The sequence below is a fragment of the Squalius cephalus genome, assembly GCF_949319135.1.
Source record: "Squalius cephalus genome assembly, chromosome: 11".
In the NCBI taxonomy this organism is placed as follows: Eukaryota; Metazoa; Chordata; class Actinopteri; order Cypriniformes; family Leuciscidae; genus Squalius; species Squalius cephalus.
The window spans coordinates 6,902,727-6,928,796 of NC_137132.1; the positions used below are offsets into that span (position 1 = coordinate 6,902,727).

A 26,070-nucleotide genomic window follows, 5' to 3' on the forward strand; every position below is an offset into this window, starting at 1 on the left:
TAGGTTTTGAAGAAATATAGAGCTGAGTATCGTCGGCATAACAGTGAAAGCTAATTCCATGTTTCCTAATGGTAGCATGTACAGAGTGAACAGCAGCGGTCCTAGTACTGAGCCTTGTGGTACGCCATACTGAACTTATGATCAATGAGACATCTCTTCATTTACTGCTACAAACTGATAACGGTCAGATAAGTATGATTTAAACCATGCTAGTGCAATTCCACTAATGCCAACATAGTTTTCTAGTCTATTTAAAAGAATGTTGTGGTCAATGGTGTCAAACGCAGCACTAAGATCGAGTAACACTAATAGAGAGATACAACCACGATCGGATGATAAGAGCAAATCATTTGTGACTCTAATGAGAGCAGTCTCAGTACTATGGTACGGCCTAAATCTGGACTGAAAATCCTCACAGATATCATTTCTTTCAAGAAAGGAACACAGTTGTGAAGATACTGCTTTTTCTAATATCTTTGACAGAAAAGGTAGATTTGAGATCGACCTGTAATTGACTAATTCTGTAGGATCAAGTTGCGTTTTTTTAACAAGCGGTTTAATCATAGCCAGCTTAAAGGTTTTCGGTACGTATCCTAGAGACAAAGATGAATTAATGATATTAAGAAGAGGATCTATGACCTCTGGAAGCATTTCTTTTAGTAGCTTAGTCGGTATAGGGTCTAACATACATGTTGTCGATTTAGATGAATTAACAAGTTTGCAAAATTCTTCCTCTCCTATAGCAATAAATGAATCCAATTTTTCCTCCGGGAGACTACAATGCACTGCCTGATGCGATACTGTAGTAGACGGTTGCATAGTTATAATTTTGTCCCTGATATTATCAATCTTATAAAGTGAAGAAGTTCATAAAGTCATTACTGCTGTGCTGCTTGGAAACTTCTTGGCTTGAAGCTTTCTTTTTTGTTAGTTTAGCCACCGTTTCAAATAAATACCTAGGATTTTGTTTATTTTCTTCTAATAGGGTTGAAAAATAAGCAGATCTAGCAGCTTTTAAAGCCTCTCTGTAAGCAATCGAGCTCTCTTTCCATGAAATGCGAAATACCTCTAGTTTTGTTTTCTTCCAGTTGCGCTCCATTTTTCTGGCTGCTCTCTTAAGGGCCCGAGTATGCTCGTTGTACCACAGCGTTGGACTATTTTCTTTAATCTTCTTTAAGCGCAACGGAGCAACTGTGTCTAAAGTGCTGGAAAAGAGAGAGTTAAAAGTTTCTGTTGCAATATCGAGTTCTTCTAAGCTATCTGGGATGCTGAGATGGTGAAACTGATTAGGAAGATTATTAATAAAGCAATCTTTAGTGGCAGAAGTGATAGGTCTAACATATTTGAAACACGGAGTCGGCTTTGCAGCCTTGGCTAAATGTAATTTACACGAGACTAGATAATGATCTGAGATGTCATCGCTCTGCTGCAGAATTTCAACGGCATCAACATCTATTCCATGTGATAATATTAGATCTAGAGTATGATTACGACGATGAGTAGGTCCTGACACGTGTTGTCTAACTCCAATTGAGTTTATAATGTCTTTAAATGCCATACCCAATGCATCTTTTTCATTATTGATGTGTATATTAAAATTACCAACAATTAGTACTTTATCTGCAGTCAATATTAATTCTGACAGAAAGTCCGCAAATTCTTTGATAAAGTCTGTATGGTGCCCTGGTGGCCTGTATACAGTAGCCAGCACAAATCTCAAACGTGATTTATCGTTTACACTATATATTTTTACATTAAGTACTAACACTTCAAAAGAAGTATATTTAAAACTTGATTTCTTTGTGGTTTTGAAAATATTACTATAAATTACAGCGACACCTCCCCCTTTGCGTTTCAGACGAGGCTCATGTTTATAACTGTAATCTTGCGGGGTGGACTCATTTAAAGTAATGTAATCGTTTGGTTTTAGCCAGGTTTCTGTCAAACACAGCATATCTAGGTTATTATCTGAAATCATATCATTAACAATGAGTGCTTTTGAAGTAAGGGATCGAATATTCATCAACCCAAGTTTTATCATTTGCTCATCTGTATTTCTAACTGTTTTTTATTTGTTGAACAACAATTACATTTTTAACCTTAGATGGGTTTAGATGCTTTCCAGATTTCCAAATTCAGGGAACAGACACAGTCTCTATATGATGAAATCTAGGTGAAAGAGGCTCTATGTGATGGGATTTATCTGACCTTGGTGACGCGAGGCCGCTAGCAGACAGTCGGTTTAGAAAGTCTGTCTGCTTCCTGACCTGAGCCCCAGATTGTCATGTTTGAGCTCTAAGACTGTGTGCCCAGGGCTCCAAACAAAAAAATCAATTAAGGAGCCATTGGCTCCTATAGGGGAAAAAAACAGGAGCCAAATAATTTTTTAAGAGCCACATAACAATGCACTTACTTTTAGTCACCCTGTTGTGTGCATGTCTCTCCTCTTCTTACAGTTTCAGCATTTTCATCTTGTGAATGTTCTGGGAACTGAAGCTTATTTGGGAACTGAATGTCACTTCCAACTTATGAACTATATACAGTCAAATAATTTTTTTTTACGCAGAATCTGAGCCAGTGTCACTGCCACTGACCATGATTATGTCCATATCACTTGGCCACTGAGTGTAGTTTGGCCGTCTCCTCTTCTTTTTTGCAGAAAGCCAGCGTTTGACACATGGTTCAGGATCAAACTGTTCAAGTGATGGGCCTTCAGTGCTGATCCTGATCAAATCTTCCAAGGTTGACACATGTAGTGAATTGCGTACTTTAGATTTTATCCTGTTTTGAGCTGAAAAGCCACGTTCACACTGAGCAGCCGAAATTGGTAGGACAAGCATTATCTCAACTAGATGCAAAACATTCTGGAAATCTGTGCAGTAGGGCTCTTTTGTTAGTAGGAATTCCCACAAGCTGCAATATGATTTATCTGAAAACTGTCCTTTTACAAGGGTTTTCAGCAATCTCCATTCTACCTGTACAGCACTGATGTCACATCCATTTTTCAGCAAGATGTCTTGATACCATTTCAGCAGTGTGTCAATTTCATTTACCCCAAAAGTGTAGATGTCATCTGGCCAAGAATCATGATAAAAAATTGAGAAGCATTGAATGATCTCTGTCCCTTGTGTGTTTTTGTGCTGTGTGCTGTCTCTCATTATTTCAAACCTCTTTTCAAGCTCCTTAACTGTAATGTCTACAGTTTCATCAATGAGGTGGTTTAGTTCTTGACTGAAACCTTGGAGATCACAGCCTTTCAGCTGTATGTTTTGAAAGGAAATGCCCACGTAGTCAGATGAGGCTGCTTTTTTCTGCCTTCTGGTCTGTTTCTCTCTTTGGGCTTTGTCCTGCTGCACCACATTTTCATGCTGAGTTTTCAAGTTTGTGTGACTGAGAAATTCCTCCAACTTTCCATTTCTCAGTGGTTTGTCCTTCATTCCCTTGATTGTACAAACACAGGAATCTATAGCTGCTTTAGCCTGAGGTAGAATAAGCGAGTTCTTCTGAAGCACAAGACTCAACTTTGAGATTTCTCCAAACAGGTCATGGAGAAAGTGACAAAACCCCACAAAAGGCAACTTTTCCATTTGTTGTGAGATGTGTTTTGCTCTTCCTGTTATTTCAGTGTTTTTGGATGAGGCAGCAAGGTGTTGCATGTGGAAGTGCACAGCTGTATATTGGCCCTGGCCTGTAGTCTGATCAGATGCAAGAAAAACAGAAAGGGCTCTGTAAATGTGAGGCAGCTAGCGCTGGGTCTTCACAGCAGAAGGTGTTCGTATGGCACAGCCTAACTCCATGCCAATGGCTTTCAACTCACGCTTGCTTTTGGGGCTAAAATGGTATGTTTTCCATATTAGCTGTAGCAAGTCATAGACATTTTGAATCATTGGAACAGACTTCTGAACATCCAGCATGGCTAATTCCAGTCTGTGTGGCATACAATGAAAGGAAAGAATGTGTTGTCCTATTTGTTCTCTTAAGAGAGCACCTACTCCTCCTCGAGCACCCATGTTAACAGCAGCCCCATCTGCTCCAAATGCAGTAATCTTCTTCTGCCACCAATCACGATCAGTTTGTTTAGCATCACTAAACAAGCATTTTATTTTATCTAATGCTCCATGTGCATGGCAGTGTTCAAGCTCAGCTAAACCAATAAACCTGTTCACTGCAGCACCTGCAGAAATGTGCCTGCAGTATGCAATAACGTTGTCTTTCCCAGAAACGTCTGTGCCACAGTCAGTGATAATGGAGATGTAATTAGCTGTCTGTGCATCTGTCAGTGCTTGTTCTTTGATCTCATCAGCAATGCATCCTACAAACTCAGCACAAGATGTGTCTTTATCATACGTTTTGCTCACATCAACTCCGTTTTTTCTCATTAATAATATCTGTGAACTAAATTTATTGAACGGCAGCTCTTCCCGTGCGATCATATGGGCCAGGGATGGGCAACTTTGATCCTGGAGGGCCACTGTCCTACAGAGTTTAGCTCCAACCTTGAAAAAATCACCTGCCTGTTAGGGCTGGGCGATATATCGATGTAAAAAATATATCGATATATTTTTAAATGCGATATGAAATTAGACCATATCGCATATATCGATATAGTTCAAATTTGCGCTCTGCTCCCCGCATCTCTCCTCCTTTTCCACTTTGCGTGCGTGTTTAGAGCATGTTATGTTACGAGAGGCGAATCATGACTACTTCAGAAAACCCAGCACAATAGGAACTACCAGGCAGTGACATAAGTGTACGCTGAAATAAAGTCTTTCACCTCAGAAAAACGGACTTTCTTGTCCTGTCAGCCGTTATCCTGTGCTCGGAGCGCACACTCAATTGCACGCGCGCTGTGTATCGCCTCACTGATCAAGTGCAAAAGAAACTACGAGCATGCAACGCCGTTACGTTGTAAATTACACGAAATAAAAGTAATGCAGGTATGATTTTCATTCTATTCACCAGGAGCAGTTTCCATGTTTCATTAACAGTTATTGTTAATATTGTGTATTCACCATGGCAACTGTCGTTTCCATATTAACCCCAAAATGCCACTATTTTTCTTTGTGTTATTTTTTTATATTTTTAAATGACTGTAGTGGCTCATACCAACATTGTATTAACAAAAACTAGTTTGGGACTGCTATTTAATATCTTTAGCATAGGCCTAATGTTTATTTATTAGTACTAGTCTTTACTATTAGTCATATTCTTACAATTCATTCAAAATTCAAAAAATATCGCGATATATATCGTATATCGATATTCAGCCTAAATATATCGGGATATGACTTTTGGTCCATATCGCCCAGCCCTACTCCTTACTATCAGTGACTATGATTGTGAGATCCATCTTGTCACACTGGAGACAACTGAGGGACTCATACACAACTATTACAAACCCTGAAAACATTTAGTGATGCTCAAGATGGAAGCATCCATTAAAGGGATACTTCAGGATTTAGCATTAAGCTTTGTATTAGTAGAAAACCTGTAGTATTTTCGAATTACCATGCTTTCCACCCTCATATCCCCCTGAGACAAGAGATTTATGTATTTTTTGTCTGGAAAAAATCCTCCGATGACGCAAAAATCATCATTTTGCGTCATCGGAGGATTTTCTGGCCAGAGGCTAAAGACTACAGCCGGTAGAAGGCGTTGTTCCGCATGTTTTCAGCCCGCCCATACAGGGTGGGATCTCATCTCACTCACAGAATGTACACACAGTGTCAGCTTTGGAAGCTAAGCTAGCAAGCTCTTGTTCTGTGGAGAAAACTGAGTAGTAGGAGAAAGCTGAGTAGTAGGGGTTACCATCCTCCTTTTCCCGGACTTGTCCGGCGGACGAGATCGTTCAAAATGTCCAGGATTCAGCTTTTGCGTTCTGCAGTCGCCATTCATTGTTTACATGTTTCAATCTAGCTGAATTCATTCCGATCGGTGAGCCTGAATGTAGTGTTTACATGAACGCTAAACAAGTCATCGGTTGATGTGCTTTTTACCATTGCTAAGAAAATTCCCGCTCCTCCGTGAGAGATGCGAGACCGGCGCGTCTCAGTAATCATGCCACCGGCCTCGCGCCGTTCTCCCGCGGCCGTCAGCCTCGTCCTGCTCACCACAGTAAACATGATGAATGGCGACTGTAGAACACAAAAGCCGAATCCCGGACATTTTGTGCGATCTCGAAATCACGGGCAAACTCGTCACGGAGACTCACTATTAGTTCACCCAAAAATGAAAATTCTGTCAGTAATTACTCACCCTCATGTTGTTCCAACCGCGTAAGACCTTCGTTCATCTTCAGAACACAAATTAAGATATTTTTGAAGAAATCTGAGCCAAATCTGAATCCTCCATAGGCTGCTAGGTGTCCGAAACTTGCTGGCCCAGAAATGTTACTAAAGAGATCGTTAATATAGTCCAAGTGACTCCAGTGGCTCAATCTTAAGTATATCAAGCGACGAGAATACTTTTTGTGCGCAAAAACAAAAATAACGACTTTATTCCACTATTCATTTCCTTCTCTCTGGACCTCTAGTTGGTTCGCGTAGTGTTTTTGCGCAGCGCGTCCGTGTTACACGTCACCACGTATAGGCTCACTATTGGCCGACGCGCGTCATGTGTGTGATGCGTGATGACGTGGAACACAGACGCGCAGTGCAGTGTTGTTTTTGGCAGCCCTTTTAGTTTTAGTCTTAGTTTTAGTCTTTTGGACGAAAATGCTTTTTAGTTTTAGTCACATTTTAGTCACTTATAAACTTGATAGTTTTAGTCAAGTTTTAGTCAATTTTAGTAAAAAAAAAGTAGTCTAACAAATTAATTTAGGTTAAAAAAGTATTGGAAATGGGCTTAGGTTTGACAGGTTGTAGCAAGTGTTGCAATTCATAAAACAACAGTTAACCTTAAAACCTTTGCATAATAAACTAGACTTTCTCAATGGAGATGCAGTGCTGCCAAGCTGTACTTCATTGTTGCATTGGGCAGAAACCTTTTATCCCCATATTTCAAGTTATATTTTTTCCATGAATTGATGCTCTTCTAAAATTTCAGCACATTGGCAATTTTCACCAGTAATCACAGTAATAAAGGAATGGTTTACAGTTTAAACAGCAAAACACTTTGAGCTACTACAACATTACACACAGATAAAGTGGTAACAGTGGAATCACTGTTTTACTCCAAAAAAGCCAGGAATAAAAACATTCTTACTTTGGCAATTGTGGCTTTATTATATAATTAGTTAAATAATAATTGATGTTATAATTTATGTTATAATCTAAGTTATATAATAATTATATATTACTTTGTACCAATTAGCCTACTAAACTAATGCTCGGACACTCTCTCTCGCACGCAGACACACACGGTCTCTCTCGCGTACACTCGGTCTCTCTCGCGCAGACACACTCGGTCTCTCTAGCGCATTTTTGGTCTATCTCGCTCACTGTCGCTCACTCGCACAGTTCGTTTCGCTTTCATATTATGAAGATGTGTGTGTGGCGAGTGACTAGCCGCAGCCGCAGGTGTGTTGTTGTTGTGTGGAATCTGGTGCGCGGCATGGCGGCAGCCGGGTGGTGGGTGTACCCAAAACAAGGATAGGAAGCGGCGCATTGCTGATACTTTTTTTAGTTCAAAACAGATAGATTTCACGCAAAATAGACAGAAATGACATGCATTGTGAATGTCAGACTTATAATAATTTTCTTTCGGTCTCGTCTCGTCAACGAAAACTCGAAAACGTCTCGTCATGTTTTAGTCACCTTAGAGCTATTTTTAGCTAGTCATCGTCGCGTTATCGTCATAAAAAAAGGTGCGTCAACGAAATCATTTCGTTATCGTCATCGTTGACGAAAACAACATTGGCGCAGTGCAAAAACACTACGAGGCCCAGAGAGAAGGAAATGAAAAGTGGAATAAAGTCGTTATTTTTGTTTGTTTTTGCGCACAAAAAGTATTCTCGTCGCTTGATATACTTAAGATTGAGCCACTGGAGTCACTTGGACTATATTAACGATCTCTTTAATAACTTTTCTGGGCCAGCAAGTTTCGGTCACATAGCAGTCCTATGGAGGAGTGAGACATAGCTCAGATTTCATCAAAAATATCTTAATTTGTGTTCCGAAGATGGACGAAGGTCTTACGCTGTTGGAACAACATGAGGGTGAGTAATTACTGACAGAATTTTCATTTTTGGGTGAACTAACCCTTTAGTAGCCTAACCTTCTTGTTGTTTTCAACTGCGCTCTCTAACCAGTAGGCGTGGCCTCCTAGGGCAGCGAAGCAAGTGCATTCTGGGAGTTGTTGTCTTTCATCCACATAAGCCAAAAATACATTTTCTGGCTTTTCTCAGGCTAGAAAGCTCCGAATTAAAAAATTTCTTCACATTTCTTCTACATAAATGACCTATTTTAAATACACATTCATCTTCCCAGAGGTGAAGTACCCCTTTAAGAGCCAGGGGGTGTAAACTTTTGTAATGGATCATGGGTGTAAGTTGTTCTTATTTTGTTTAAAACATTTTGTCAAGCCCTTCAGATGCTAAATAAGATATTAGCATGTAAAACAAAATAAGAAAATTAAACATCACCATCATTTTGCTCAAAAGTTTACCCCCTGGCTCTTAATGCATCGTGTTGCATTCTTGAGCAATACCTTGCAGATTCTGAAAGATGTACAACAGGTAAACGTATGTCCGTAACTATATATTGCAATCATTTTGTAAGGTGTAAAATATTAATTTAAGAGCTCATTAGTGAGACCTTTCGCCGGGTTTTGATTGACAGGCGATCTGACATATCATAATGCAGATACCCGCCATTTTTGTCCGACAAACAAACCAAACCAGTTAGTAGATTAAAGTCAGTGGACTTGAACTTGAAAAATGGTGTGTATTGATTTCTTTTTGCTGTTCTGATGTTCATTCATGTTTAATTTGTGCTATAACTAGAAGAGATTATTAATTCACATCCTGCTTGAACTGAGGCCTACACATTAAAGCACCACAAAACAGTATTTATTGTTTGAATTTCATAAAAATTACTAAATTTGAAAGCTGAGACTTTGTACCAAAAGTAGCCTGCTCTGTCTTGTCTATTGGTGCATTGTCAGTGTACTCTTTGCTCCGCAATATTTTTTTCACTGTGTGAGAACATGATGTGTGGAGTGAGAGCGGAATGGCTTGTCGGACGTAGCAACAGTAACTAAGAGGGGCGGGTCTTTGTGAAAGGTCAATTTCAAATCATTTAAATCTTTGTGCACTCTGGCGGACTCGACTCGGACTCGGATGTTAAGGACTCAGACTCAAGTCCGACTCGGCCCTCTTTGGACTCGGACTCGGTTGTTAAGGACTTGGACTTGACTCGGACCTAACACTACACTTGCCTGATGGCTAATGCTACCGCTAACCCGGACATCGAGGTCACTTCTGTTATTTGGGAAAAGCCTGTAAAAGTCCTGGCAGAAAGCAATGCATATAAGGATGTAGTGTAATGACGCCCTATGTGTTTTTGCCATTGTCCAGTGTGGTGATGTTATTTATTAATGGTCTGTACTTTTGTTGTCTGATGAATGATTTTTTTCGGCAGCTGAAAATGTTTCTGATCTTGAATCTTCATATCTTTGAGAAAAAGAGTTTGAGCTGAAGATGAGCCTGTGGGGGGCGAGTTTCAGCAACATCCATTATCTGTCGTTAAAACACTTTGTGTCGTTGAGATAAAATTATTGATTTATTCATATTTTGAACTAGCTTTTTATTTTTTATATTTAGCATTTTCATTTTTGTTAAAGGTTTAGTAATTTTGTTGTGGTTTTTTTTTTTTTTTTTTTTTTTTAGTTAACTTTTTATTGAAGTTAATGGCTGAAATACAATAAGTTAATGTTTTTTAATATTTAATTTGATTTCGGTTGATGTTTATTATGACCGCCGCTAGCGTAGCTAGCGAAAGCGGTCATATAGGGATTGTCAAAGTTTTTTTTTTTTTTTTTTTTGACATCTACTGAATTTTCCGTCAACGATACCAGGGACACCGAAACACCGGGGAACATGAAATTTGGTGGGCATGTAGCCCCACTAGACTTTTACGGAAAAATTTTGTTTGGTCCCCGGGGGCCACTCCCCCCCGCACTGGGCCCCCCCAAACCCAAAAAATGCAGTTTTTCCTAAATAACTACCTGAACCGTGGCACAGAGGATGAAGAATTTTTTATGGTATGTTGCTCTTAAGGGCCCACATCAACCTAGCCCATAATCACTCATTTGTGATTTGCGCCCCTTCCCATAAAAAATGAAAATGCAATATTATTCTGCTTTAATCGCCCCTATCTTAAGTTGAGATGTTCAGAACTGCACCATATTTCATGTGTATGATTAACTTGACATCCTCTGGGGGTATGCTAAGTTTCGTAGAATTTCATCCATGGGGGGGTATAAAATAAATTCATTTATGTGCACATTTAGTGACTGTACACTCATCGGCCTGTAGATGGTGCTGTTGAGCGAAGGGTTGCTGGTTTAGGATGATACTGTCACACACACACATGCAGGAAATACAAACAAACGCAAGCATGCACACACACTGACATCCACACGCACAGACACACACCCATAACACACACATACAAATCCACATGCACAGACACACACACACAAACACACACACGCACACATATGTATGCACGCACACATACACGCACAGACACACACACACATACACACACACACACACACACACACACACACACAGACAGACATGCACATACTACTACTTTTTTTAGGTATCAGCCATATACCCGATTTACCAATACCCAATGTGTTATGCTTGGGCAGTATACTAATGAGGTGAGTGGGACATGTTTCATGTCATGTTAGATCACATTCTGAGAGTCTACGCTTTCAGAAAAAATATAGTTTATATAGTTGAATCAGTTTTCTCTTCATGGTACAGACCAAAATGTATTATGTGTACACTTTCTTCACCTAAATCCATAAAATCCCATTAATTTCAATGGGACATTTACTTAAGTGTTCTACTAGCAGTGTTGGGGAAGTTACTTTTAAAAAGTAGTGTTTGCTCGTTACTCGTTACTTTTTAAAAAAAGTAATCCGTTACTTTAGTTAGTTACCCCGTTTGGAAAGTAACTTTTTACGTTACTCGTTACTTTTACGTTACTTTTATGTTGCTTGACTTTGGGCAGAACCCAATAGGCTATCTGTTCCTAAATATGTAGACATAAAGTTATACAATGGAGGACATAACAGGTAATTATTTTGTGCTCTTTATTATAAAAAATAGTACCAATTTCGAAAGAAAAAAAGTCCTTCTCATTGGCGCTGCTGTGTGCGGCAACTTTTATTCTCAGCCGGCTCTGCAGAGTGCGACACTCCGCGATGAGCAGCTCGCCCGCGTCACTTCTCTCCGCTCCGCTCCCCCTATCCACTGAACTTTAAATTTCGGCAACAGCCAATAAAGCGCTCCTGCTCTCTAACACCGGTGGAATCGCGTCTTGATAGCATAGGACAAAATGATATAGAAGACATAAGCTTAGTTTTCAGACATACGACTCACTCTATCAAGGGAGTAGGAGAAAAAAAAGAGATTTTGAGAGAAAAAAAATATATTTTGTTTAAAAGTACACATATTCAAGCTTTCTATATATTTCTCAGGTCTGTGAGACAAGTATAGCTTATCTGAGTTTCGGTTCATTTACAGACAAGCTCAGTTCACGCGCTGGTGCCGTCATGATTATTTTGCATGCTATATTTACTTATTAAATTCAGGCAATTAATTGGTTGGTAAAACATTGATTAAAATTAAGATAAAATTAATACAAAACGAAATTCGTTTTAAAGAAAGTCTTTCTACAAAAACAAACTTAATAAAGTGGTCTAAATCATGTCTGCCCACTCCATTTATCTCCCGATATATTGCACAAAATTATGATCTTACTCATGCTTTTCACTTTTCATATAATCAACATAGATTAAATTATTTATTTATTTATTTTATTTAAACATAAATATGAAACATTGATTAAAATTAAGATACAATTAATACAAAACGAAATTCACTTTAAATACAGGTTTTCTACAAAAACAAACTTAATAAAGTGGTCAAAATCACACAAAATTTTTATTTTATTTAATTTAAACATAAATATGAAACTAATTTGTTTTCTTCAGTTCTCAACAGTTCTCTTCTCTCAAGCGCGCAGCTGAGGCAGTGTCGCTGTCAAATATATCCATGGGAAAAGTAACGTTGCGCCGAATTGAAAAAGGAACTACGTTTCGTTACCAAATTTTTAGTAGTAACGCGTTACACTACTTTTTACCCGAAAAAGTAGTTACGTTACTGTAACGCGTTACTTTGTAACGCGTTACACACAACACTGTCTACTAGGTACAGTGGGAATGAGTTTAATTTTGTTAACATTGTTTTTTTAAAACTCTGGGACCAGGGCTACAAGATAAAACCACTTTTTTGGGGAAAAAATGTTTTTTATTTCAGTAAAACACAACAAACCCATGCCAAAGTCAGATGACGTTTTCACATTATGGATGTTAAGTGTCTAAACTAATGACTTTTGATATAAAACTTAAATAGTAATGGCAAATAATTACAAAACTCTAAATTATCCATGATCCACAGGAATACTCCAGACAGTCTTTTAAAATATACAACTTATATACATAAACACGCAATACAGCCAAATTGCTCCACGTCATTTATCTTTGTGGAAAGCCAGTGCAGGCCTGAGCGGCGGTCATATTTTGTACCGCCATGCGATACATCTAGTTTTATTTAAAGTAACAAATGTTTTTTATTGTTTTAGTTACTTAGTATAGTACTATAATAAGACAATTTGTTCAGATAATTTGATAAACTTATTAATTTAATTAATATTTATTATATTTATATTTATTAATTTATTTATTTTACACTTGCATTGAAACGTTTGAATTTGTTTATGACCTTAAACTTTTTCTCTAAAATCTACTTAAGTGCATGAAATTAGTTTGTAGACAACAGTGGTGTTGAAATAAAGTAAAAAATGTGAAATGTTGAAAGAACTGAAAGAAATAATTTCAAGTTGAAGTGCTGAAATTACTAAAGCTGAAATAAATGTAAATTAAAGCTTAAAAGAAATAAAAATGACAAAAGCACATAGCAATAATACTAAAACTGAAATAAAAATGAAACCTGAAATAAAAAAAATAAATCTAATTCAAAATAATAAATACTTTAATAGTATATAGATAACACTAAAACAACACTGGTCGACAAATATAAATTGTGCCTACATACAAACTTGTTTTTTTATTTTTATAAATAAGTTAGTGGAAAGAAAAGTAAAAAATAATTGACTTAAAACATTTATATTACTTTTGTTTAACTATGTAATTCTCGTACTTCCATTTATTTATGCCAATGTTTTATTGGATTACATTAGTTCTAAAAAGTTAGAAAAAGAGACTCAACACTTTCAAGTCAATGATTTATAGTGTGAATTTCATCCATTAGATGGTGTTACAGCACAAATAAGGGGAAAAGCACAATACCTTTTGTGTTTATTAGACATAATCCATTGAATGGTTTTGTCCCTGTATATTAATGACAAAAGAAGAATTCAAAGTTCATGATTTTGCAGTGTATTTGGGTCGTTTTGTTGATATATGATTGTGTGTTTGACAGGTGATTGACATCAGTAAGAGTGTTGTTAACATGATGGCCTCTAAAGTGGAGGTGGTCATGAAGAAGGCGGAGCCTATAAAATGGGCGCGGCTGGACACGCCTCCTCCAAAGCCTCAACCAACCAACGAAAAGAAAGAGGATCAAGATCAAGAGAAAATGATCCCGCCGACACGTTCAGGCTCTCAGACAGCAGTGATCAACTAAACCTGCATCCTCACCCGCTGTATGATCTGGCAAATCTGTGAGATTATTGATTTAGTTTATTGCAGTTCATAATAATCCGATAATATTGTGTTGGATGAGCACAGCTGCAGACTGTTCTTGCTTTACACTCTAATCAGTTTAGATGTGAATGAAAACGAAGCTGTGAGGGATAGAAGTACATTTACACCATCTTTATATTAATATTATAGTAATATTAAAACTTGATCGAAATATAGCAAATATCAAGCTAATGCATCCAAATACCTAACTAACTATCTTTAACTGTTGGAGCTGCTGCAATTTCAGTTATCTTTACATCACATCACAACAGTCAACTAGTTATAACAAATTTTTCTAGTTGGTTTTATTAATCAGAAACTCGTAATTATGGTAATTCTAATATGACATCAATACAGCATCACTTTTTCTTTTGTCCCCCCTGCATATTATTTTTTTCACTTAATTTGTGGAAATGCTAATTTAACTATTTCATAGAATGAAATATAAATGTGTTTTTGTGAATCTACTGTTCATGAGACTCTCTCATGTTACTGTAAACATTCAATTATTGTACTGTACTCTCAAATATTTGTTTTTCTGTCTGATCATTCAGTCTAACTTCAGATTTTACTTGCTGAATTTAATTTTCAAATAGCATGCATTCTCTATATTTTATTTTTGTAAAACACTGCTTTATTAGGAAGAATTTTTTCTGGAAATTGTTTATAAAACCATCCTATTTTCACATGAATGTTTATTTTTATATATATATATATATATATATATATATATATATATATATATATATATGGTTTCTGTTTCTGCAAAGTAGGCTATGAAAATGAAAATCTCAGGTATTGTTTATGTGTTTAATGTAAAAAGCGTCTAATGAGTGTGTGATTATCAGTTTGGGTGACCTTTATAAACACACTGACAGCGACAATGGATAATCAGAAGAACTGATAAGAATGTAAATGTGTACCAAATGTAATGTAAGTCGCTTTGGATAAAAGCTTCTGCGAAATGCATAAATGTTAATGTAATAATTCATATCAGATCATATCAGATCCTCTCTTTGAAATTGTCAACTCGTGATTAAAAAAGTCTGTTCTATGACAAAGATTGTTTCAGTTGGTATGTATTTTCGTCCATTTCGCTTGCAGAGACTCCGTCCACAAGCTCTTCTGATTGGCTGTGACTCGAGATTGATTTTGTCACTTGAACCTTTTCATATCTGTTCAGATTTCACAATGACTACAAGTTCTATTTGCAATTTTTGTAATTTTACATGTGTATGTAAAAAATAGTTGGTAACACTTTACGGCAGGGTTCACCAATCTCGGTCCTGGAGGGCCGCTGTCCTGCAGAGTTTAGCTCCAACCCCAATTAAACACACCTGAACCAGCTAATCAAGGTCTCACTAGGCATAGTAGAAACTTTCAAACAGGTGTGTTGGAGCTGGTTGGAGCTAAACTCTGCAGGGACAGCGGCCCTCCAGGACCGAGATTGGTGAACCCTGCTTTACGGTAAGGGTACATGAATTATCACAAATTCATGTATAAATTCATGCATGAAATATGCATTAATTCATGCATTAATATCTCATGAATCATCAGGAACTAACACGAGTTCAACGTTTTTCATTCATGACTTCATTGATGAACAACACCTTAATTAAAACATTAACTAAGATGAGTACATCATCATGAATTATGATTTATTACGCATGATCATGATGTTTTCTTTGTTCACACAAAAAATGGGCCTTTACCACCCATTGTGGATACAGCTATGGTTATGGTACGAATGGTATGCTATGAATCATCATGAATTCATGCATAAAAAAGTATTAATGCATGCATGCAAGACTACTCTTCGAATTATTAAAGGAATGTACAAAAATCCACATTATCTTCTAATGCATGCATACAGGCTAGAACAGTATATCAATTAATGTGAGAACTTTTTTTCTGAATTATGATCTGAGTTTCCAAGCATGTTCATGTCTTCTTCATAGCCTGCAGGTAAATGGACAGACCCCAAAATTGGCCAATCACAGCACATAACATACGAATTCTGTTGGCGTTCAAATACAGTAGTCATCATTAACTAAGCATTATTTATCAATGACTTCATCATGTGTGTGGCCCCTCAACTAAAGTGGTGACTTGGTGCTTTGAAACACTGATGAACAATGTGGCATAACTGTGAAATGACATGAATATGAACATGAAAGTTCAAGCCAATGAACTGTGTGGACACAAATGGACTTTGATCTTAACTTGCAACGTACGTGATCTCATGAGAATACACGTGTATTTTTAAAGTGTAGTTCTACCATACATACATTTATTTACGTTTTATACACACAGAAACGTATAATACTGACGTATTTACAGCACTAAAACGTAGGCTATAACATTTACGTATTGACAGCACAAAAACGCAATTTATTTACATATGAAACAACCAACGACGTACAAATTTGGGTGTATTCCTATTTAACTTCTGCATATTAAAATCTTGGCATTAATGTTTTGACTCTATTGCATTCAATTGTCTTATCAATTAAATTTTCAGTCGCATTTATTAACCCTTTGATGCACAACATGGGTCTAAAAAGACCCGACTGAGTTTTCATTTTCTATATCTTTGCAAGAAATTTATTTCATCATTCAGTATTCCAGGTATTCCTCAATTAACTTGTTTTAGATCATTAAAAATCCTAATTTAAATTTTTCATTTCTTTCTTTTCGAATAAAAATCGTTTTTGTATCGCAACCCTTCTAATGCGCAACATGGGTCCAAAAAGACCCGTATTCATTTCCTATGTTATTTCAGTGATGGCTGAGTGTTTCTTTGCTGAATCTTTAAAATATATGTATTTTATCATTTGTTATTCCAGGTATTCATTAAATATCTTGTTTTTGATTTCCACAAATCATTATGTTTATGTTTCCTTTCTTACTTTATAAACAAACACAGTCTTTGTATTTCTACATTTTTTTTACATACATGGGTCTAAAAAGACCCGTATTCATTTCCTATGTTATTTCAGTGATGGCTGAGTGTTTCTTTGCTGAATCTTTAAAAGATATGTTTTTTTTCTTTTCTTTTTTTTTCTTTCTTATTCCAGGTATTCATTAAATATCTTGTTTTTGATTTCCACAAATCATTATGTTAATGTTTCCTTTCTTACTTTATAAACAAACACAGTTTTTTATTTATTTCTACATCAATTTTACATACATGGGTCAAAAATGACCCATATAGAAACCTTTGATATTTGCGCATTTTTGCAAGTACATTTACTGCAGAATACTATTCACCTGCCACACATTTCACAACTCAACACGGCTGCTTTTGTATATTTGATGCAAGTCTTATTTTATTTTAACCACAGAAAATATTTTATATTTTGTAAAAGATGGACATATTTGAATATTAGGCTATGGTTACCTTGACCTTGTAATCCTAGTGAGAAATGACTTGTGAGAAGGAGAAACATGTCCAATACTATTAGCTAGCTAGCTGGTGACATATTCTAGCTAGCTAATGTTAGCTACACTAAAAAAAGATTGTATTTTAAAGCTTATTTACATGTAGAAGGCCTAACAGTTCATAATCCTTCATATGCTGAAATGATTCAATGTTTTAAGAGTTTAGGTGTCATTTGTCATTTGTGAGGCATGTAAGCACTAAGATGGCAATTTGATATGCCGCTGTACCAGGGATTTTATTTTGTTTGTTGTATTTTCTTTTATTTGATCACATTCACCACAATTCAATACAGTTACACAGTTCAATTTTATTGTTATCAGTTATCTGTGATATGTGAATGCCAGAGGTGTATAGTCCAGGGGTCAGAAAGTAAAAGTCCTGCCATATGTTTATTCCACCCATGACCTCAGACAGCTGATTTCACTAATTAGTTCTACCTACTGGCTGAAAAACTGCTAATTAGGTGGTGCAATTAGGCTAATTCAGGTGATTGGAACAAAATACTGAGGAGGACCTTTACTTTCTGAACCTGGACTTTACACCTTTGGTGATTGCTATGTTAGAGAAAGTGGCAAATGAATATTTCAAGTGTTAAATGTGTTGTCTAAATGACTGCTAAAATTATTAATTTGACAAAATGTTGTCTTTATTCTTTTGTTTTATCATGCTTGATAAGTAAATTTGATAGAGTAACACAAAACCTAGAAAAAATTGAAATAATAATTATTGGCAATTGAAAACAATACATTTTTAATATTTATAAATCATGGAATTTATAGATCATGGAATATAAAATGCTTAAATAAATTGATCTCAAAAGATAAAAAAAAAAAAAAAGTCCAGCAATGCATGAAATAACATAGGAAATGAATACGGGTCTTTTTAGACCCATGTTGTGCATTAGAAGGGGTTTCCATAGCTTGCGCATCAAAGGGTTAATACAGTTTAACGTTATAATAACGTTAGGCTACTCATAAATAACATTTCGCTCTGTTCGTGCCTTCTTGCTGCAAACTCGTTTCGGAGGATTAGCCTATAGTGTTAAACAAGAATACACCTTAAAAATACGTCCTTTAGCCTAATCGTTTAACCATTTTGTAATATTTGGTTTAACGTTATTTACCGTGAGACACAAAAGGCGTTTTCTCCTATAGACTCATAATAGACTAAAACACAACATAAATTCACAAAAGAAATCAATTTTATTAGCTTAATGTGATCCAAATCTTTAGAATCCATACGTTGTTTGCAAGATCCATGCAGCCCTTTATCCAGTGATCTTCATCTCCATTTCTCAGCGGAGACCGTCGTCAACGTCATCCCGCGCTCGTGGTGATTCAAAAATTGCGCCCGAAGAGGGGGGGCGCGCAAGATGGCGACCGGTGAGGAGGTAGTTTTGAGATGCTGAGGAGAAAAGTTTGTTCCTTCACCTCATATCGTTCTTTTTGTTTAATAAATTGACCAATCTGACAGCTAAATGTAAGATCTTAGTTTTTACCAGATAATTAACACGGAGAGTTGCTGTAAATTGCTTTTGAACGATTGTCTAGAGAGACTGCAGCATTGAATGGCGGAAAAACGAGAGAGGGAGAGTAACGTTAAGGTTAAAAAAAAAAGCTTAACAAAGTCGCTGACAAAGATGAAGAGCAAAGATGATGAAATGCAAATTTGCAGCGCTGATCTTCAAACAGAGCACGGATATGTAGTGCAAGGCATCACAGTTTCTTTACCGGATTCAACGCCCAGCACCCCTGAGCCGAAGAAAAGTAAAAATGAACCGTCTCTGTCTGAAATTCAAGAAAACATCATGCGATGCATAAATGAAAGAGTCAACGGATTAGAGGAGCTCTTAAGGGCAAATACGGTGAGCATTGAAGCTTTAAAGAAAACGACGGAATTCCTCTTCAATGAAGTAAAGGATGTCAAAGATGATGTGAAAATTTTGAAAAAGGACACGAAGGCGATGCATGAGGTCAGTGATGCGCATAGTAAGAAAATGACGGAGTTCGATTCCAGGCTTAACGAGGTAGAAAGGTACAAGAGAAGATGGAATCTGAGATTGTACGGTCTGACTGAGCAGACAGGTGAAGATGTAAAGGCACAAGTGGTGGATATCTGTTGTGCAGTTCTTCCAGAGCTAACTACCAAAATACAACAGGATGTAGATATAGTACACCGGCTCGGAAGGAAACTTGAAGGAAACGCCACGAGAGGGAGAACCGTTATCATCCAATTTGTGTCCAGATCCTTACGAGATATGCTTTGGAAAGCGGCGAAAACCAGCACCTACCTGAGGTCCAAGGAGCTACGGTTCGGAGAAGATTTAACGACTATGGACAAAGCCTTACGCAGACAGCTGTGGCCAAAAGTGGAGGCTGCTCGGCAGGTAGGGAAGAAGGCTTACTTCGTCGGCGTACGAGCCTTTGTTGATGGAAAGGAAATACCTCCCTAGGATTTTGATCATGATTATATATGTGCATAATTCCTGATATAGAACTGCATATGGACAAAACTTCTGCACGTGTTAGTACACGGTTACAAGTGCAGTCACAATCTGGACGGAATTTTGTGACTTTTACAACAGAATATTTCTTTCAGTTTACGGTCAGAATGGATCTTTGTTAACTGATCTACAATATATTGCACTTGCACAGCATAGTTTTCGAAAGGTTTTGATTTAGTTCAAGTATTATTAAGGTCAATTTGGGTTGTAAGTTCTACTTTTGAGGTGTAGGAACTTGTTTTGTTTCATATTTGCTTAATCTTAAATTGTTAATATAGCATACTGGTATCTTTGTCAGTTTTATCGTTAAATGTCAGGGGAATTCGAGATTTGCTGAAAAGGAAAGCAGTTTTTTTGTTTTGCAGGAAATTTAAATGTGATTTTTATTATATTCAAGAAACACACGCATCTTTGTCAGATTATAATTTTTGGAAGAGCCAATGGGGGGATGATTTATGGATGTCATATGGGAGTAATCGATCAGCTGGTGTTGCAATATTAAAAGGTACATTTAAGGGGAAAATAATTCAAAACAAAATGCATGATTCAGGTCGATGGGTGATACTGGTTATAGAAAAGAATTCTGAATTTTTTATTTTGGGGAATATTTACGCAAGTAATTTTACCACACAAAACAAAACTTTATTTTTGGATTTTGAAGACCAGATTGAAAAAACAGTGGAACAATATAGCAATGCGAAATTAGTACTTGGAGGGGATTTCAATACAATATGGGATTCTGAAAAGGATTGTTTTCCACCTCGTCTGAGTAACAGGTCTGTTCTTCCAGAATTGAATAGTATATGTTCTACTCTGGACTTGATTGATATATGGAGACATACGTATCCAGACAAAATTCAATTTACATGGTGTAAAGGAAACCTTTCTCAACAGCAGTGGCGGCGCCAGGGGGGAGCTAGGTGGTGCTGTAGCTCCCCCTATAATAGCCATAGCACCTGCCCAGCACCCCCAAGAAATGTCTGTAATTTTTTTATATTTATATTTTAATGTCATGTTTGAATAGTCTTTTTCATGTTGTTAAAAATAGGAATTAAATAATCATTTAAAAATCGCGAGCGGACGCGCGCGGGCGGGCACGGGCGCGGTCGCCATGAGCGCTGAGCGAGCAGGAACGAGTAACGTTAGTGAGTTGTCGTCGAAAAAGATGGATAAAGCAAAAAAGCTGTCGGGGACTAAAAATAAAAAAAGAAAGAGGAAAAGGAGATGGCATGTCAATTGATGTGACAGCAGCTACTGTAAATAAGTGGATTATTTACAGCAACAGGTAGGATTTAAAGTGTGACGTCCAGGCATGTAGGCTACTTGCCATCGGTACTACCGGGAGATTCCCGGTGGGCCGACGTGCTTTTTGGGCCGATACATCTCATACTTTTTTTTTGTCTTAACGGCCCATAAAACTAGTAGGCTACATCGGCGGCCCATTCGTTTTGTTTTTTCGCATGGGTTAGTGCCGGTGTAATGCATTGGTTAAAAAAAAGTCAGCGTTAGTTTTTTTTTTTTTCTGACACCCCATGAAACACGTAGCTCAGCGGCCCATTGGTTCTTTTCTTGATTGACACTGGGCTGGCCCAATCACATCTTTAATGTGAAGTATAGAAATATACTCTTTCAAATATATAAATTAGTACAAAATTAATTATGGAAGTTTCCTTTATTTTTCAGTGCATTTACAATATATGGCTATTACTATCATGGGATTAATATTATAACTATTATTATGTAGTAGTGTAATGTAGACACTGTAACTAAAAGAGGTTTGAATTTTTCTTTGTTTAATTTGCACACTGAATATGGGTTGGAGCTTTTAATTTTTAACTCTCAAAGTGCACCAGATTGATGATTGCCAAAATTGTTGCTGCATACCCCTCTGGGTAGTTGCGTCCCTGTTTATATCCCTTGCGTTTAATACTTTTACATATATATACAGTATACTACTTATAGTCGCAGAACGAGTACAGTTAATGCGGGCATGTACGCATGTGTATACTTTCATTATGGTGTTGTTCATGATGGCGTTTCATTATGGTGGTCCAATGCGACCTCCAAAATGAAACACCCCAAAATTCAAAGCACCTTCTTTTAAGTGTTGAGCATCCCCATAGCACCTGCAACAGAAAATCTCTGGAGCCGCCACTGCTCAACAGTCACGCATAGACTATTGGTTAATTTCAAGGAATCTATTGGATTATGTTAATGAGGTCTCTATAGAGCCTTCTGTTCTTACAGATCACAAAGCTATTTTTCTCTCGTTAAATACAACTAAATCCAAAGATGTTAAAACTTTTACATACTGGAAAATGAACCAGAATATATTGACAGATGTGCAGTTTAGAGATAAAGCAAAAGAGATTATCATAGATTTTTGGAAGGAGGCAAATGTAACGAATTTATTTGGGGTAAATTGGGAATTAATGAAGTATAAGATTAGAACTTTAGCCATAAGGAGAGGAAAAGAATTAGCCAAATATAGAAGAGAAAACGAAGAAAAAATTATACAGGAAATTATAAGACTTTCTGGAAATTGTAATATAGATCAAGAAAATAAAAATAAATTACTACAACTACAATTAGATCTAGATAAAATATATGAATATAAAGCAAAGGGTGCCTTCATAAGATCAAGGAAGAAATGGTTAGAGGAAGGAGAAAAAAATACAAAATACTTTTTTAATATGGAAAAAAGGAATGTAGAACTTGCATCTATGGTCAAATTGAATATTAATGGACAGTTAACAGAAAATTTTAAAGAAATATCAAGATATGTGGCTGAATTTTATGAGAAATTGTATTCTTATGATAACAAACTGAGTAATGCACAGTCATTCTTAGATTCTATTAAAGATGACATTCAAAAGATAAGTGAGTCTTCTATTGAAATGTGCGACCAAGAGATTTCTTTAAATGAAATATCTCACTGTATTAATAAACTCAAAGACCCGTTTTTGTTAGCTGTATTTAGAGAAGCGATACAACAAGGTTATTTACCCAATTCACTGAGACAAGGTTTGATAACTTTATTACCAAAGCCCAATAAGGACATTTTATTTGTAGAGAATTGGCGTCCCATTACGCTAATCAATAATGATGCAAAAATTTTTGCACAAATATTTGCAGAAAGATTGAAGAACTGTCTTGATCCCATAATTGATGAATGTCAATCAGGGTTTATGAAAGGTCGTCACATTTGTAATAATATTAGGCTCATTTTGGATTTAATCGACTACAATGAATTTATTACAGATAATAGTTTTGTTTTATTTGTTGATTTCTTTAAAGCGTTTGATACTATCGATCATAATTTTATGTTGGAGACCTTAAATTATTTTGGTTTTGGAGTATACTTTAAAAAAGCTATTAAAACACTGTACAATGATTGTAACAGCTCAGTTAAGTTATCATGGAACGTCATCAAGGTTTAAAATTAATAGAGGTATACGACAAGGCTGTCCCATTTCACCGTTTCTTTTCTTACTGGTAACACAAACCATGGCCATACATATTAAAAGAGATACATTTTGTGGTATTAGACTTTTGGAGAAAGAGTTAAAATGCTCTCAATTAGCGGACGACACTGCTATTTTTTTAAAAAGTGAAACTGAAGTTAAAAAAGCTATTGAGTGTCTTAATGTTTTCTCTTCTGTATCTGGTTTATGTTTAAACATTAAAAAATGTGTGTTATTCCCCTTGAAAACATGTAATCATAATAACATTTTTGGTATTCCAGTAAAGGAGTTAGTAGATTATTTAGGTGATCTGTAAAGACCAAAAAGAGAGAAATAATTTAAATTTTACACCAATTATAAGGAAAATTAAACAAAAATTTAATTCATGGTTAATGAGAGATCTCTCATTAAAAGGAAGAATATTATTATCCAAAACTGAAGGATTGTCACGCTTGGTATATACAGCTCTTGCATTAGATGTTCCACAATCAATTATAAAAGAGGTGGATACTATTTTGTTCAATTTCATTTGGAAGAACAGACCTCATTATTTAAAAAAAAAACTGTTTTATGCAATCCAATTGAGGATGGTGGTCTAAATGTACTTGACTTTAATACTGCTAATTGCGTATTTAAAAATAAGTGGATAAAGAACTACTTTAACTCTAAAGGCAAAATTTGGAATATCATCCCTGAGTTCATTTTTGATAAGCTGGGGGGCTTAGAATTTTTTTTGAGGTGTAATTTTGATGTAAATAAGATTCCGATAAAGCTTTCTTCTTTTCATAAACAGGTTTTTCTATTATGGATGCTCATTTTTAAGCATAATTTTTCTCCACACAAATCTGTGATTTGGAACAACAAATATATTACATTTAAAAATAAATCTTTATTTTACAGAAATTGGTACAATAACGGTATAATTTTGGTCAGACAGTTATTTAAGAATAATGGACATCTTTTTAATTACTGTGAATTCCTTAACTATTATAAGATCCCTGTAGCGGCTAAAGAGTTTGCAGTGGTTTTTGATGCCATTCCTAGTGGCCTTATTCAACTTTTATCAGGCAATGTATCTTCCGAAGCTATCCCCATATATACTACTAATCAGTTAAGTATTGATGGCGTGAAAATTATAGATAAAAAGTTTAACAACTTTTATATTAGAGAATTATGTAGGATTACGTTATTGCCTAAATGCAAACCTTTTTGGAACTCAATGTATAATCAGATTGATTGGAAAGAGGTCTGGAACTTACCCAGTAAATACTGTCTGACCAATAAAGTTAAAGAAATTACATATAAGATTATTCACTTGATTTATCCAGTGAGACAAGTAGTCTCAAGATTTTTTAGAGACATGGAAACTACATGCAACTTTTGTAATACAGAAGAAGAATCAATAAAACACTTATTCTTTGAATGTGTATTTACCCAACTGTTTTGGATTGATGTTGAATATCTGATATTTAAATTCACAAAATTAAAGATTCAACTATCTGGTAAAGATATATTTTTGTTATACAAAAATAAGAGTGTGGAACAAAATTTTGTTGTTAACTTAATAATTATGTATGGAAAATACCATATACATAAGCAGAAATGGACAAATAATAAACCTAACATTATATTATTCAAAATTGAGCTTAAACATTATATTGAAGCCCTAAAAGATGTTAGAAATAAAAAAGCAAAACAGATGTATAAAATTTTTGAATCCTTTTCTTTGTAATTTTTTATTTTTCCCCTGTTATTTTTTTATTTTATTTTAATTTGATTGTTTCTTTGATGCTATTATGAATGTAATAGATAATAATACATTGTGTTTCCTCTGTATATGTATGTTGTTATGCAATAAAAAAAAAAAAAAAAAAAAAAAATTGCGCCCGAAGCGTTACGACATGTTTTACGGCAGTGATATCAAACGCTCATTGGCTCTCGCATGCTTCGTCACAGATTGCGACATGCCGTGTTTAAGTTGTGTACTACATTTGGAAATGGAGAAGCGCCCCAGGGGATCAGGGTTTCATATTACTTTGAAGGTACCCCCGGGAGCCGCCATTGGCTAACAAGCCTTCACCTGCTGTTAGCATCCCATTGACTCCCATTCATTTTGGCGTCACTTTGACAGCGAATAACTTTACATCTGAGGCGTTTAAAGACTCCATATGTCCATTGTTTATTTCTAAAGAAACACGACAATGTATAAAATGCTCCGTTACCTTGTATCTTACGTTATGGCCCCGTAGAAGCAGTTTTTGTAAAAGTAGGCTAACGATTGCGTCATAACCACGTGACTCTCTGGAAATTACCGTATAGACAGGAGGAGAAGCTCACACTCGCAGTCGGTGGGAGAGCGTCGGGGAGACGTGGAGGCATGCATTCCGATAAAGTCAAGTCCATAAAAGCAACGGAACAAAATATTTCAACAACGTTTTGAGGAATTGTAAATAATTCGGTGTGTAGCAAGTGAAAACATATGAAGTAACATTCATCCACGAACTTTAAATAATTTCTCTACTTCATTAAATATGAAGTATGGGTAACGAGCCATACCTTAACGGGGGATGGGGAAATTATACAGGCAATTAGGGCTGGGCGATATGGCCAAAAAAAAATATCACGATAATTTTCTTTATATCAGTCGATATCTATAATTATCACGATAAAAGTCAAATCTTTATTTCTTTAAAGTTTAAAGGCAGATTTTTGCTCCT

General features: G+C 36.1%; 1 protein-coding gene across 1 annotated transcript in view; it reads left to right on the forward strand.

The window, feature by feature from the left end:
- The window catches only part of LOC307167267 (NACHT, LRR and PYD domains-containing protein 3-like), a gene marked incomplete at its 5' end in the record, with an annotated part of 92,982 nt that extends 79,145 nt beyond the window's left edge, over positions 1–13,837 (forward strand). Inside the window, one exon of the mRNA XM_079886253.1 lies at positions 13,682–13,837. Coding sequence (XP_079742379.1) covers positions 13,682–13,689 — 8 coding nt within the window. The 3' untranslated portion in view covers positions 13,690–13,837. The remainder of the gene's footprint in view (positions 1–13,681) is intronic.
- Between the last annotated feature and the right edge of the window lie 12,233 nt (positions 13,838–26,070).